The sequence below is a fragment of the Diplotaxodon limnothrissa genome, linkage group LG7 (assembly GCF_057381915.1).
Source record: "Diplotaxodon limnothrissa isolate DT_005_m linkage group LG7, D_limnothrissa_male_GT1.1, whole genome shotgun sequence".
Lineage (NCBI taxonomy): Eukaryota > Metazoa > Chordata > Actinopteri > Cichliformes > Cichlidae > Diplotaxodon > Diplotaxodon limnothrissa.
Genome location: NC_140602.1, coordinates 68,470,950 through 68,485,486, shown reverse-complemented (window position 1 = coordinate 68,485,486; position 14,537 = coordinate 68,470,950). Strand labels below are relative to the sequence as shown.

The following is a 14,537-nucleotide window of genomic DNA, read 5'->3' as shown; positions in this document are numbered from 1 at the left end:
CTTCATTGACCACTTTTTCTATAATTTCATCAATTTTAGCCTAAATTAAGGAAAAACTATAGACTGTATAAAAAGACTACGAATATTTTCATGGTTTTTCAATTTTTAAAATCTTTACTTTAATATAAATGAATCATTTATTCTTGTGTTATCCACAGCTTTGTGACCGTTGATATCACATGGAATCTAAGCCATGACTAATTCAATTCTATTGATTTTTATTTACATAGCGCCAAATCACAACAACAGTCGCCTAAAGGTGCTTTATATTGTAAGGTAGACCCTACAATAACACATACAGAGAAAAACCCAACAATCATATGACCCCCTATGAGCAGCACTTTGGTGACAGTGGGAAGGAAAAACTCCCTTTTAACAGGAAGAAACCTCCAGCAGAACCAGGCTCAGGGAGGGGCGGGGCCATCTGCTGTGATTGGTTGGGGTGAGAGAAGGATAAAGACATGCTGTGGAAGAGAGACAGAGGAAAATAATGCATGTGTGAGCGCATCAGTCATCGCACAAAGATTCATGACACTTCATGAATCACGAAGCAGCTTAACAGATTGTTATTATCCGTAAAGTGTTCAAGCGAACATGGTCAAAGTACAAAAATCTCTGCTGTATATTACCAAGGCTGGATTTTTTTATACAAATTAAACAGTTTGATTTCACGCTATGATATCGATACTGTAGTTTCAGGCATCTGGCTAATAGTTAATATTAGTTAATACTGATTACCAGAGTGAAATGAATACGCTGACTGGGATTCAAACTGTTAACCCTTCACTGCTAGCTCCTCTGCTGGCATCAGATTTGACTAAGTCATCAAAGTTTACTAACCTCAGCTCTATACTTAAGTTGCCCTTTGAGAGAATAACATAAAGAAGTGATGGCATGAAATGGAAATGCAGCAGAAACTAACACGATTGACTGATCAACAATTACAGACGGTCCAGATTATTATTCTGCATTTTGACTTATAGTTCCCTTCTAGATTTAATGACCACACCAAAGACTTTTAAGCAGCAAGCCACTGTATTTATAAAATGCTAGGGCTCATGTGTGCACACAGCCGCTGTTTTTCTGTGCACATGCTGCAGATGTATCGGAGGACTCGGGGGTTGAGTGTCTTGCCCAAGGTATATCTAACGTAACAGTATCCTACAGACACCAGGGTAAATTATTCACTTTAGGCCAAAACCCTTCCATGGGTAGCGTGGACTCGGATATTGGCTACAACATGGGCTCGATGCACAGCGATATTGGCCCTCTGGAGGATCCTCCCTCTCTGAGGGTTAGGGATTAATAGCACTGTACTCAGTGCGATAATTGCTAAGATCAGAAAACAAGCCATGAAGCAGAACAGACGGAGCAAGGACAACCTGAAGTTCTTTTTAGTTTTTCTCTTGCCTACTTTGAACAATTAGTTCATAATCTTTTGTGGAACGTGGCCAAACTGAGGAAATAACCTGTGACCCAAAAAGCAAAGATGCTCTTTCTTTTTGAAATATGACTCTGCAGCTGCCAAAAAAGGTGAATGTTAGTGTAAAGTGTTTGCATAACTCTCCTGGCGAGCAGTAATTAGCCCGCTGTGGTTCCATTTGTCTTCACTTTAGCCACGCAGCTAAAGCTGTGTAGTGCACCACTCTGTCATAATGGAGTAATTAATAATGTAGAGAGACAGCCAGATAGAGAGGGAGAAGGAGACTGCTTCACTTGTCTTCCACTTATGAGAGGAATACAAAGACGCATCCATAAGGAAAACCAGACACACGTCGTTTAAACAGAGCGTCTTCTTTCTTTAACTTCATTTTCTTGGTTGTGGTGAAAGGACCACATCATCGCTGTCTTAGCTGGTTTCTTTATTATACTCCCAAAACACTTTCAAGCGACAGTAAAATAATGAATTTGGGTTTAAAGCGCACTCTCTCGGATGTAATTTGAGGGGATTAACAGCCCATTAAAAAGGAAGGGTTAAGGAATTACAGCTCTTTAATAAGTTGTCCCTCCAAAATATCAAAGGATCAAAAACAGTGGACTCAAAGGACGGGGCATTTCTCTTAAATTAGAGGGAAAAAAACATAAAATAACGTATAAAAATGTTTCAATGAAAAATGTCCTCTTAAAAGCACAACGTTTGACTTTTGTAAAGAGATTTCTTTTACAAAAACAGTTAATTTTTTGTTCTTAATTTCAGACCTTGTCCTGGTCGTCTGGGTCCTGTGTTTGTTTAGACTTGTGGAATATTGAGATTCTGATCTTCAGTTTAGGAGATCCTCTGATTTTATTGCATGTCTAGTTCTTAGTTCTTCTTTAGTTTTGTTTCTTTGGTGTCCAGTCTCCAGTCTTTCCTCGGTGTGTCCTCCTCTCTTGGCCCTGTCCTGTGTGGTTCTTGTGTTCTAGTTTGGCTGTTGCTTGCTTTGTTTTGTCTCCCCGCTGTGTCGTGTGTTTCCATGCCTGTTATTCCCCGTGCGAGTGTCAAGCTCACGTGTCTTTGCCTGAGTCTCAGTGTTCTTATCGCTTCCTATTTTATTTTGACAGTCCCTCATCTCATGTGCGTTATGTTTAGTTTTGCTTCCCTGTTTCGTTAGTTGGATTTGTTCCGGCTGTGTTTTCCACCTGTCGCCCATCGTCTTATGTATTTAGGTCCTTAGTTTTCCTCTGTTCCCCTTCACGTTGTCATTCCCTCCTCCTGTGTCCTGTTTGCTCTGTTATGAAATCGATTTAGACGGCAGTCTTGTCATTTTGTATTCCTGAGCTTCACTGCCTATAATGTCAGTTTTAGGTAGAGAAGCATCCCGTCTTCATTTTGACCTTCACTCTGTTTTTCAGTTGAAGAACAGCTTGAGAGACGACCTGTGTCTGGACCAAGGACCTGACACTGACAACGTCCCCATCATGTACCTGTGCCATGGTATGACGCCTCAGGTGAGTAAGTCGGCTCAGGTTTTCATTCTGCTCTCGTCCGCTCTGTCCTATCGCTTCGAATCCACGAGACACCGATAAATACTGATCGCACAGAGAAATCCCCCAAGGCAGGCTGTCAGTAGCAGATAATTAGAGTCCTCTGCAGTCTTTGTTAGTTTAAATGGGGGATTTGGAGAGAGTAGCCCTTGCATAAAGTTGCATTATGCAGCAGGGATGAGTGAGTGTTATCTTTTTCCACATCATAACAGAAAGAAGGCACAGTTAGCACGTTGTCCAATTCTAAACAGAAACATTTTGTCATTATGCACAGCTTTTTAAAGCATGGTTTGATGTTTTGCTGTTGCTGATTGCTTTGTTTCTTTGGGGGCAGAAAAAACCCTGAAAGCAGCAGACAGACGTGTTATCGCTGTGTAAAGTTTCTCTGGCGCTTCGATTGAGTTCAGCTGTGAGTTGCCTATTGTTGGGTCCATGCAGCCTGGGTGTGTGTTGCTGTCACTTAACGCTGAAAACAATGCTAATGAGAGCGGTGGTGCGTACCAGAAAACTAAAACAAAAGCTTTAAGGTGGTCAGTTTGTTTTGTGGATTCAGTGCTGCAAGCAGCTGCTTTCAGATAACGAGTAATCTGATGCGTTGTTGGACTCGGTCGGGTAGCTTTGTATGATTCACAATGCAGTATAATTTAGTAACACCTGTGATAAAGGGCGTAACCCTTTAAAGCCGGTCGGAGCGGGCTACTTTTAAATCCCAGTAGCTCCGCAACCGCGTAAGCTAGCGCAATAATTTTTTTTTGCATATGAAACCGGAGGAGTTGTACTTACATCTTATGCCATCAGCTTGTCCTAGGTCACGGTTTCCTTCCACATAAAGCTTTGCAAAAATTGCATAAAAACCACTTGCAGCAACAAAAACATAATATTCCAGAAACACGCTTTGCCGATTCGATCAGCTGTTCATAACACTTCCTACGTTGGAATAGACGTCAGCGCGAACTTTCGCTTGTCCGCCATGACCTGCCCGAAACCGGAAGTAACGTCATTTTTGTGGAAATGTAGTTTTTTTACTATCAGGGCCTCATGAGCCTATACTGGTGTTTTTAAAAGTTATCTTTGACTTTATGACTTTCTGTTTCGTTTCTGGGATGCTTAGGACTCATATTGCACTGCTGGAAATAGTTTATTGTGATGCACATGCTGTTTTTTGCAAATCTGCATTATAATATTTATTTTCATTTTTCCTGCAGTGTATAAAAATTGGTGTATTTCAAAAATAAAACTATGAAGACACTCAAAATAAATTTCCTGTGGTGGGAAACTATTTTGTTTTGAGGGATAAGCCTCTTAAATTTCTCTAACTAGAAATATATGTTAAAAAAACAAAAACAATTTTCAATTTTTTTTGTAGTTTATTGCACTTTTTTGCAATTTGTGTAATTACTATGCACTTAATGCATACATGTTATTAAAATCTGGGCTATAATGGTTGTATTGATGTATATCAACTTGAAATGCTCCCAAAAATGGCTCCACAGCATGTAAAAATATAATACAAGCTCTGGCGGACTTGGTTCTATGGTAGGTCTTAAAGGGTTAATTCCCCTGTAATGGGAAAAATGGAAAATTGAATTTCATGATATTTTATTTCAAATTAAGTAATTATATTTCCCTACAAATACTTAAAGGTAGGTACATTAGAGGAAGGAAACACTCATTTAGAAAGTGTTTAAAGAGTAACTGTGAAAGAGAACAACTGAAGTCACACAGACCTGATAGTTAAGTACAGCCCGTCTCTAATGTTAGATGGAGAAACATTGTTTTTCAGCAGAATTACCATAGAAACTGCACACTACGTGTAATTACTTGCAGTACCTACATTTACTTACAGTATAATTATTTCTTTCTTTCCTGTTAAACCTGACTGGTCACCCCCTCATTCTCATGTGTCTTCCTGTGTAAATATTAATAACTATAGTTAAATTTAAATGTAAATAAAATACCTTGAATTGCCATGTAGTTACAGGGGATCCACTCTTAGTCATGGGGCGTATTATAAAGTGCTACCCATAATTCTTTATATCTTCTGCCGGGCCCTGGTTAATCCTCAGGTGGGGGACGTGTGTGCAGTCAGAGCCCAGTGTGTGAGATCTAAACACGGGCGCAGTCAGCTTATCAAATCTGGCAAGAAACTATGAGATGATATTCAACTTTGGGTAATTTACCAACAGGACAGAGGCAGCTTGTTAATTGTATTCAGAAAAGCATATAAATATATGCTGCAGGTCAAATATAGGTCATAGGTCACACAAGTGTAGACCTAGAGCAGCAGTCTGGCAGGCAGACACCATACAGGGAGTGCAGAATTATTAGGCAAATGAGTATTTTGTCCACATCATCCTCTTCATGCATGTTGTCTTACTCCAAGCTGTATAGGCTCGAAAGCCTACTACCAATTAAGCATATTAGGTGATGTGCATCTCTGTAATGAGAAGGGGTGTGGTCTAATGACATCAACACCCTATATCAGGTGTGCATAATTATTAGGCAACGTCCTTTCCTTTGGCAAAATGGGTCAAAAGAAGGACTTGACAGGCTCAGAAAAGTAAAAAATAGTGAGACATCTTGCAGAGGGATGCAGCAGTCTCAAAATTGCAAAGCTTCTGAAGCGTGATCATCGAACAATCAAGCGTTTCATTCAAAATAGTCAACAGGGTCGCAAGAAGCGTGTGGAAAAACCAAGGCGCAAAATAACTGCCCATGAACTGAGAAAAGTCAAGCGTGCAGCTGCCAAGATGCCACTTGCCACCAGTTTGGCCATATTTCAGAGCTGCAACATCACTGGAGTGCCCAAAAGCACAAGGTGTGCAATACTCAGAGACATGGCCAAGGTAAGAAAGGCTGAAAGACGACCACCACTGAACAAGACACACAAGCTGAAACGTCAAGACTGGGCCAAGAAATATCTCAAGACTGGTTTTTCTAAGGTTTTATGGACTGATGAAATGAGAGTGAGTCTTGATGGGCCAGATGGATGGGCCCGTGGCTGGATTGGTAAAGGGCAGAGAGCTCCAGTCCCACTCAGACGCCAGCAAGGTGGAGGTGGAGTACTGGTTTGGGCTGGTATCATCAAAGATGAGCTTGTGGGGCCTTTTCGGGTTGAGGATGGAGTCAAGCTCAACTCCCAGTCCTACTGCCAGTTTCTGGAAGACACCTTCTTCAAGCAGTGGTACAGGAAGAAGTCTGCATCCTTCAAGAAAAACATGATTCTCATGCAGGACAATGCTCCATCACACGTGTCCAAGTACTCCACAGCATGGCTGGCAAGAAAGGGTATAAAAGAAGAAAAACTAATGACATGGCCTCCTTGTTCACCTGATCTGAACCCCATTGAGAACCTGTGGTCCATCATCAAATGTGAGATTTACAAGGAGGGAAAACAGTACACCTCTCTGAACAGTGTCTGGGAGGCTGTGGTTGCTGCTGCACGCAATGTTGATGGTGAACAGATCAAAACACTGACAGAATCCATGGATGGCAGGCTTTTGAGTGTCCTTGCAAAGAAAGGTGGCTATATTGGTCGCTGATTTGTTTTTGTTTTGTTTTTGAATGTCAGAAATGTATATTTGTGAATGTGGAGATGTTATATTGGTGTCACTGGTAAAAATAAATAATTGAAATGGGTATATATTTGTTTTTTGTTAAGTTGCCTAATAATTATGCACAGTAATAGTCACCTGCACACACAGATATCCCCCTAAAATAGCTAAAACTAAAAACAAACTAAAAACTACTTCCAAAAACATTCAGCTTTGATATTAATGAGTTTTTTGGGTTCATTGAGAACATGGTTGTTGTTCAATAATAAAATTATTCCTCAAAAATACAACTTGCCTAATAATTCTGCACTCCCTGTAATGGAAACAGGGTTTGGTAGTTAACAGCCTCCAAAGACTGTAAGCTGTGCAACAATATTGTGGCGTTGCTTTCTGTAGCATGAAACAAACTCCATCCGTGCGTGTGTGTGTGTGTGTGCGTGCGTGCGTGCGTGCGTGCGTGCGTGTGTGTGTGTGCGTGCGTGCGTGTGTGTGTGTGTGTGTGTGTGCGTGCGTGCGTGCGCGTGTGTGTGTGTGTGTGTGCGTGCGTGCGTGCGTGCGTGCGTGCGTGTGTGTGTATTTTTATAATGCAGCTGAGTTTGTGTGGGTCTCTATGAAAACCTTGTGCGCTGTCCATGGTCCTGAAACTATAATAGTTTAATGTGAGTGTCACAAAACTTCGTTGAGGACAAATGTTGTTTGTAAAGTGTATTAACATAAATCCACAGATCAGACTGACACCCATCAAAGAGTCATTGCTGGTGTTGCATGACTCCTTTAACTTTTTTATCACGTTTATCTGGTATTGCAAATAAATTTAGACGATTGGAGAAACGTCTCTCTTCAAACACTCGCTCTAAAATCTGTGCGAGGCCTCCTCCGTGCAGCAGTAACTGCAACCATATCAAGTGCAAAAAGTTAAGATGCTTTTTCTGCGTTAAATATCACCTCAGTTATCGCCAAACTGCACGTCAAAAACGTTAGCAAATCAGCTGGCACACGTGGTTTAAATGTTCTCTTATTTTCTTGCTTGAGAAAGGATCTCCCAGAAATGCATATGCAAGAGGCTGCTGCAAAAATCTGAGCTGTCACTTCTCACATGCAGTCTTCTCACTGCGCTCTCTTTGTAAATAACAACAGTTTGTTTTGTTTGTTTTATGCCAAAACCCAGTCTGCACTAGCACAACACGTTAATGCTTGAATCTGTTTCTTAGGACAGTCTAAAGTTCACAAGTACATAAACTCTGGGCATGTATAATATGAGCACTCACCACTGGAGTTATATATATGACAGGTAATAAGAAAAATCATAACAGGTCTCCTTTAAACACTCTAGTCAGAAGGAAGTCCAGCTGAGTCCATCAAGCTAAGAACTTAAAACGGAGGTGACTGCATAGTCACAACATCAGTTATTTTGAGCTATGGACGCCTGCCGTCACGAGTTAGACGTCTAATTACACCATAGGTTTAAAATGAAATGCAAGGAGACCCACCACCCAATAATAAGGTTCACGTTCTGCGTGCTGTTTTAGTTGCGACGGGAAACTTTTTAGCCTCTGCAGCTGAAAAGTTCTGCTCGAGTCACCGAGGCCAATCAACAACTCTATCAGCTCGCTGCAGATTTAAGGTCATTGAATTCTGAGGGGCGGTAAAGGCTACGCTCATTGCCTTCTTAATGCAGACCGGAGAAAACAATTTAAAAACTGAGCGAGTGGGACTGTGCATTGCCGCTCTTCTCTGCTTTGAACAGCTCTGCAGCCTCACAAAATTAAAAATTCATATTAAATTGTCAGTATTGTGTAAAGAGGCTCACATAATCAGAAGTAGACGCCTACGTAGTGCGCTGTATCGAGGGAAGCTTTCTGACACTCCAAACCTCGCCTCCATTGTCACTAAAGTTAATAGCTTTGACCGGCGCCTTGATGTCGGAAACATCCAACTTTCTTTCTGGGTCACACTCGGTAATACAGCATCAGCTGCTGAAACAGCTGTGTTTGCATTTCCTCCCTCACCCTCCGTCTTTTTGCCTTCCATATATTCTCTCCGTTGGGGGAAAGCATAATCAGCAGGTGCTGATAAAGAAATTGAGTGGTGCCTTTTTTTTTATCTCTTACTGGCTTTTTTTTAATCTATTTTTTAAATGCAAGAAAATGAGACGGGCAAAGCCACCGTGAAGGTTTTTGAGCGTCTTCTCATCACAATAAAAAGCTTCATTCTAAGTGTGCTGGTTTTGCTAAAATTAGGTTTGGCAGGTTGATGCTTTATGAAAAGTTGTAACATTTGCAGCATGAGTTTGGCTCAGGCTAATCACAGATAGGACAGGTAAACAAAACTCACTTTTCCCGGTTAGCCTTGGTGAACAGATATTTAGGTGTTAAAATACACAGTGATTTAAAATAAAATTCTTTCAAGAAATTTCAGCTTCCTCAAAAGAAAAATGACTTGAAGCAAGCCATAATTTACCTACTGCTCTGTGCAGTGTCTTCAGATAACAGGGATATTTAGGGGCTGTGCTGGGATAAGTGAAGATAGGAGCAGAATATCGTTACACAGTACAGAATCAGCAAAGGGGAACTAATCACTTTATAGACCCTGGATATTTAGGCTTTCAGAATCAGAGGTGCGAGTGCGTACTGCACAGAAAATGAAATGGAAGTTATTATCTATCCTGTACCTGCTGTGCTAATCATCATGGGATTAGAGAATGTTAGTATATAATGGATAAATCCATAATCTCTTATGTTAATGGATATTTTTATACACATTCATGCATGAGCTGCCACTCCTCGAATTAAACTAATGAAATTTTAGGCCTCTGTGAGTAACTCTGCTCATACAGACGCTTGGTAAAACTGCGCCGGCACCGTCCTCACTCGGGCTCGCTGGTTGGAGCCAAAAAGATGTCACGTTTATTAGACATCAGCGAGACGCAGCCCGAGGAGGCAGAGCAAAAAGCAGCAGGAAGCGTTTCATAGCAGACATCAAAGTCTTCAGTATTCCTCTGGTCTTCTGTCATGCCTTCGATACTTTTCCTTCTTTATTCTTTATTCATGCAGAATATCTTTTGTAATGTTATTCCCTGCAGTGCTTTTTATTCCCAGTTCAGATCCTTTTATTATGATTCGTCCAGTCCTTTAGATTAGGTGTGTGGCTTTGAATACCTGATGAACTGCTGAGTGCCAATGATGCATAACGTTCCTCAATTTCCTTTCTGAGCTTTCCGACACGGAGGAGGGGAGGGAGGAAGAGAAGGATAGACGGGCAGAGGTGGGATAGAGAGGCCATTTAAGACACAGAGGAGGAGAGTGATCTCAGAGAGCGGAATTCACTGGCAAGTGTTCAGTAAAGCACTTATATGAATGTGTCTGACCACAGCTATCGACTTCATGTTGCATTCAGGTCCAGTCGGCTCGACTGTAAACAAAACCTGACTGCAGGAAAAATGTTGAGGTGAGCGGCCTTTTGGAGATTACACTTCGAGTCTGGCACAAACCAGCTGAAGCAAACCACACAAATAGTGCATTGCTGTCTTTCCCAGCTCTCAGGTGTTGTTCCTGAGATCTGCTGGAGCCACTCGGCTAGCTTGGGAGTCACTGCACCGAGTGTTCCGACTACCACTGGGACCACTGTTACCTTCACCCTCCACATCCTGTTAATGTGGATGTTGGGTATCAAAGATGCCATAGGTTCCTCATCCTATTCATGTAACCCCTTCCGCTGGGGTTACTTGTGTAGTAGCATTCCAACAGCATCCTATTTTTATCTCTTGCCCATCGATGCCATCTTGTTCCAGTAGACCACTTCTCATCAGGGTGCCCTGGTTCCTCAACACCTGACACGGACCTTGTTGATCCAGGCGACATCTGAGCCGACATGACTTCATAGTTTTATATATATATACACATACATGCATACATATGAGAGAAATGAGGGATAGTGGAAACAGAGGGGTAGCAAGATTGAGACACGAAGAACAGAGAAGAAAAGTTAAACTAGATAAAAGGCAAGGGAGACAAATGACTACCAAAATAAAACAGGAAGTTAGAAACAATAACTAAACACAGGGGAAAAGAAACAGGAGGGTGAGATGGGACATATTGAGGAAACAAAATAAACTCTACAAACAGAAACTGGAACCAAGAACTGACGAGTGCAAAAACTACAGCAATACATGAATATCAAATCTACATAATAACTGAACCAAGAAACAGAGGAAAGCTCACAATAAACAAAAATTTATTACAATTAAACTCCAAAAACCCAAAGAACAAATCATGGATAGCAACTGTGTGTGTGTCTGTGTGTGGTTGTGTGTCTGAGTGAGAGGGAGCACAATGTGAAGCTACATCGGAGCAGTTATTTAGTTTCAACTTGTTATCACTCGTGCAGTCCAATTTTCCATTATGATTGCTTCTCCCAAAGCCAATATGCTATACAAATACACTTTAATAAAAAAAAAAAGTTACATTGTTTTCAAGCAAGCTGTTATTTCTAAAGGGTGAAAAAAACTGTTTCCAGCCTGTCTGCACACACACACGCTCAAGTGTTTCTAAACATGAAACCCATCTCTGTGTCTCATTTGCTAAAGTTGGGAAATGAATGCTGTTGTTGGATCGAGGGCTAATTTCAGTCGTGTGCAGGAGGTGCTGATGACAATATTCCTTCGACAGAATAGCGAGAAATTGCAGTGGAAATTAAGCAGGTAATAGAAATCTGATGTGAGCCTCAATATTGTGTAGCCTTGCTAAGAAGATTGGTTTGTGGCTGGATCAATGAAGTCTGAAAATTAGACCTTTGAGGCTGTTTACCCGGTGTGTGTGTGTGTGTGTGTGTGTGTGTGTGTGTGTGTGTGTGTGTGTGTGTGTGTGTGTGTGTGTGTGTGTGTGTGTGTGTGTGTGTGTGGCGCTTTCTTGCAGTGTGAACGTACTAACTAGCTGGCACTCAATTGAGTGCTTATTGTTGGACTTTGCCAGTAAGACGTCTTTTGTGGATATGTTATCACAGCTGTGGTTTACACGCCACAAAGAAGTGTAAATTATGACTGTGTGCTGGCATTCCTGTGTGTTTCTGTGGATCCACACAGTGATACTACCAGGATATTGGAGCTGTGTGTCCAGGCGGAAATGAACGAGCTGCAGGAAATCTTGGAGCAGAACTTGATGTTTGCAAGTGTCCATAAGGCAAAAACAGACATTTACAAAGAGAAACCAAGTGGTGGGACACATCGAAGCCGAGGAAGGAGGAAATTGTTTCCTCCAGCCATCACGTTTCTTTTATAACGAGACTGTGATTTAGGCGACACTGATTTATCATTTTGTGGAAAGTTGTTTGTGCGTTAAAGATTTAAGATGGAGGTATTTCACCAGGGAGTCTGTTTAACACAAAGAAACGCAAACTAATTACCAAACTTTAAAAACTCTCAGCTAATAGCATGTGGACGTGGGTGTTTGTCTGCCAGAGAAACCCAATTACTGGACTTGAGAAAATTTTTAACCTTTGCCCAAATCGATGTGTAAAAACATGTTTTCTTTGTTCGTGTATCTGTGGACCAGACATGCAGCCCTCCTATATGTAACTTTCTTTATTTACAAAAAACAAAAATAAGTCGCATATAGACAAGTTTGTTTTGTGGGTCATTAAAAAGCTGCGTTTATGAAATGGAGATATGGAATGATTGTCATCACTGATCTGTTTTTAAATGACTGTAAGCCTATTAAAAGTGGGATCAATCTGATCGGTGCTGATACCGTAATGAGCGCTCAGAGTGTGTGTGTGTGTGTGTGTGTGTGTGTGTGTGTGTGTGTGTGTGTGTGTGTGTGGGAGGGGCATATAGTATGTTTCGTCGTAGGTGTCTTTAGAGAAAAACAGCCAGTGTTTAGAGTCAGCCTCATTGTTTGCGCTCTCTCTTAAACTCCCTCCTCTTCCTCCTTCTGCTCCACTCATCCAGATAAACCTCTTCATTATGTTCTGAGACAACTTTGCAGCTGTTGCGTTTGCGTCGTCTCTCCACCACCGCAGCAGATGGCTGAGGGAAACACCAGTGATTAGCCTGCCTAACTACATCCCTAACTGTCAGTAATAAGCTCACCAGGAGTCTCAGATAAAGCAAAGTCACTTTCACACTTATGTGGCTCTGCCTGCTCAGTATCATTAAGGCTGTGTCTGTGTCGTTATCTCTGGACGACCAATTAAGAAATGGACAGAGAAGTGAGTGCTTTTTTTTCAGCGTAATGATTCTAGAGATGTGCCAGTTGCACTTTTCTTGATTGATTCAGACTTTCTGAGTGCTGTACATCGTTTCCCTGCTCTCTCGCTGAGTTCACCTCCTCAAACATGTGCAGAGGGGAGCTGACAAGAGAAGCTTAATTCAAGTTTCAATCCTGTTCTAGTTATAGAGCACCAAATCACAACAACAGTCACCTCAAGGTGTTTTTTATTGTAAGGTAAAGACTCTATTCTAATACAGAGAGAACTCCATTATTAAATGACAACCTGTGAGCAAGCGCTTTGGTAACGGTGGAGAAGAAAAACTCCCTTTTGACAGGAATAAACCAGGCTCGGGGAGGGGAGAGAGGGCAAAACACACACTGTTGAAGAGAGCCAGAGATTAAATGCAGAGAGGAGAAGAAACACCCAATGCATCATGGGAATCCCCGGCAGCCTACGTCTATTGCAGCATAACTAAGGGAGGATTCAGGGTCACCTGGTCCAGCCCTAACTATATGCTTTAGCAAAAAGGAAAGTTTGAAGCCTAATCTTGAAAGTAGAGATAGCGTCTGTCTCCTGAATCCAAACTGGAAGCTGGTTCCACAGAAGAGGGGCCTGAAAACTGAAGGCTCTGCCTCCCATTCTACTTTTAAATACTCTAGGAACAACAAGTAGAGCTTGTTTGAATGAGCTTTTTATTCCACAACAGTTTGCAGTTCAGTCAAAAACGATTACAAACCTACAAAGAAAAGTTGTTGGCGTAACGTAGAGCTGATGGAATAGATCAGTCCCACAGCCTTTTGAATCAGGATCAGACAGATTTGTGAGTTACAGCTTCTCTATTTGTTAGACGAATGAAATCCAGCAGAAATATAAACATCTTGTACGTGTCTGTGTCACACCCACTAATCTAGACTCTGATAATCCAGGATGAATAGGGCTGTATGGTGCTGTAGCTCAAGCATTACAACGTCAATGTCAGCGTTTTCTATGTATCGATGAAAGTTTAGGGTTTTTTATAGTAAAATATATTTTTGTAAGGGGAGATGTGACACCATACAGCACCCAAATCTTCACTCCTACTTTTAACTCCTTCCTGTTGGATTTTTGCTTGTCAGAAAGTTTTATGTGACCTGTCCTCAGACTACAGATGTAAATTAGCAGTTTTGCTACCATCTGTCATGTTTACACTTCATATGTTTGGTATATTAATGATCATTAACATGTGTTGTCCTTGTTGAAGGAAAGTGTGATGGATGCATGCAACCACACAACTGAGATACTTAGGTAATATTCATTTGGTCTTTTGTCTTATGTTTACATTATGCTCTAAAGCTTCTGTGATCATAAGTTAACTAATTTGATATTTTGAGTTTACCTGTAATGCATGACAGCACTGAGCTATAGCCCAAATGGTGGCATAGACTTTGCATTGTTTGTTATTTTATATAGGTATATGTTATATTGATTGTATTTCTGCTCTTTCTGAGTTACCTGACCTCCGCTCCAGTACTTCCTGGTTTGGCTGAAAAAGGAAGCTGAGGGTGGAGCTGGTTTAAATGCAGAAGCCAATAAAATGGACTGGACCATCTATTGTGATCATGCAGGGGGAATGGGGTTCTTTGTGAATGATGGTTAGCTGTTATCTCTTTAGTTTTCACCTTTGGTGTATATAATGGTTTATTCATTTGCTATATAACTGGAGCTGTTTCTCATTTGGGCAGGTCAGTTTGAGTTATGTTTTTGTTAAGTGACTTTTGAGTAGTGGTCTGTTAAGTTAACCTCTTTTATGGGCCCACTTGGTTCTTAAAAACG

The 14,537-nt window shown here is 41.2% G+C and overlaps 1 protein-coding gene across 1 annotated transcript in view; it reads left to right on the top strand.

Annotated features, from left to right (window-relative positions):
- galnt18a (UDP-N-acetyl-alpha-D-galactosamine:polypeptide N-acetylgalactosaminyltransferase 18a) overlaps nt 1-14,537 on the top strand; it is a 197,058-nt gene that overhangs the window by 156,904 nt on the left and 25,617 nt on the right. Inside the window, exon 9 of the mRNA XM_085360204.1 lies at nt 2,833-2,928. Within this exon, the coding sequence (XP_085216330.1) occupies nt 2,833-2,928 (96 nt within the window). The remainder of the gene's footprint in view (nt 1-2,832; nt 2,929-14,537) is intronic.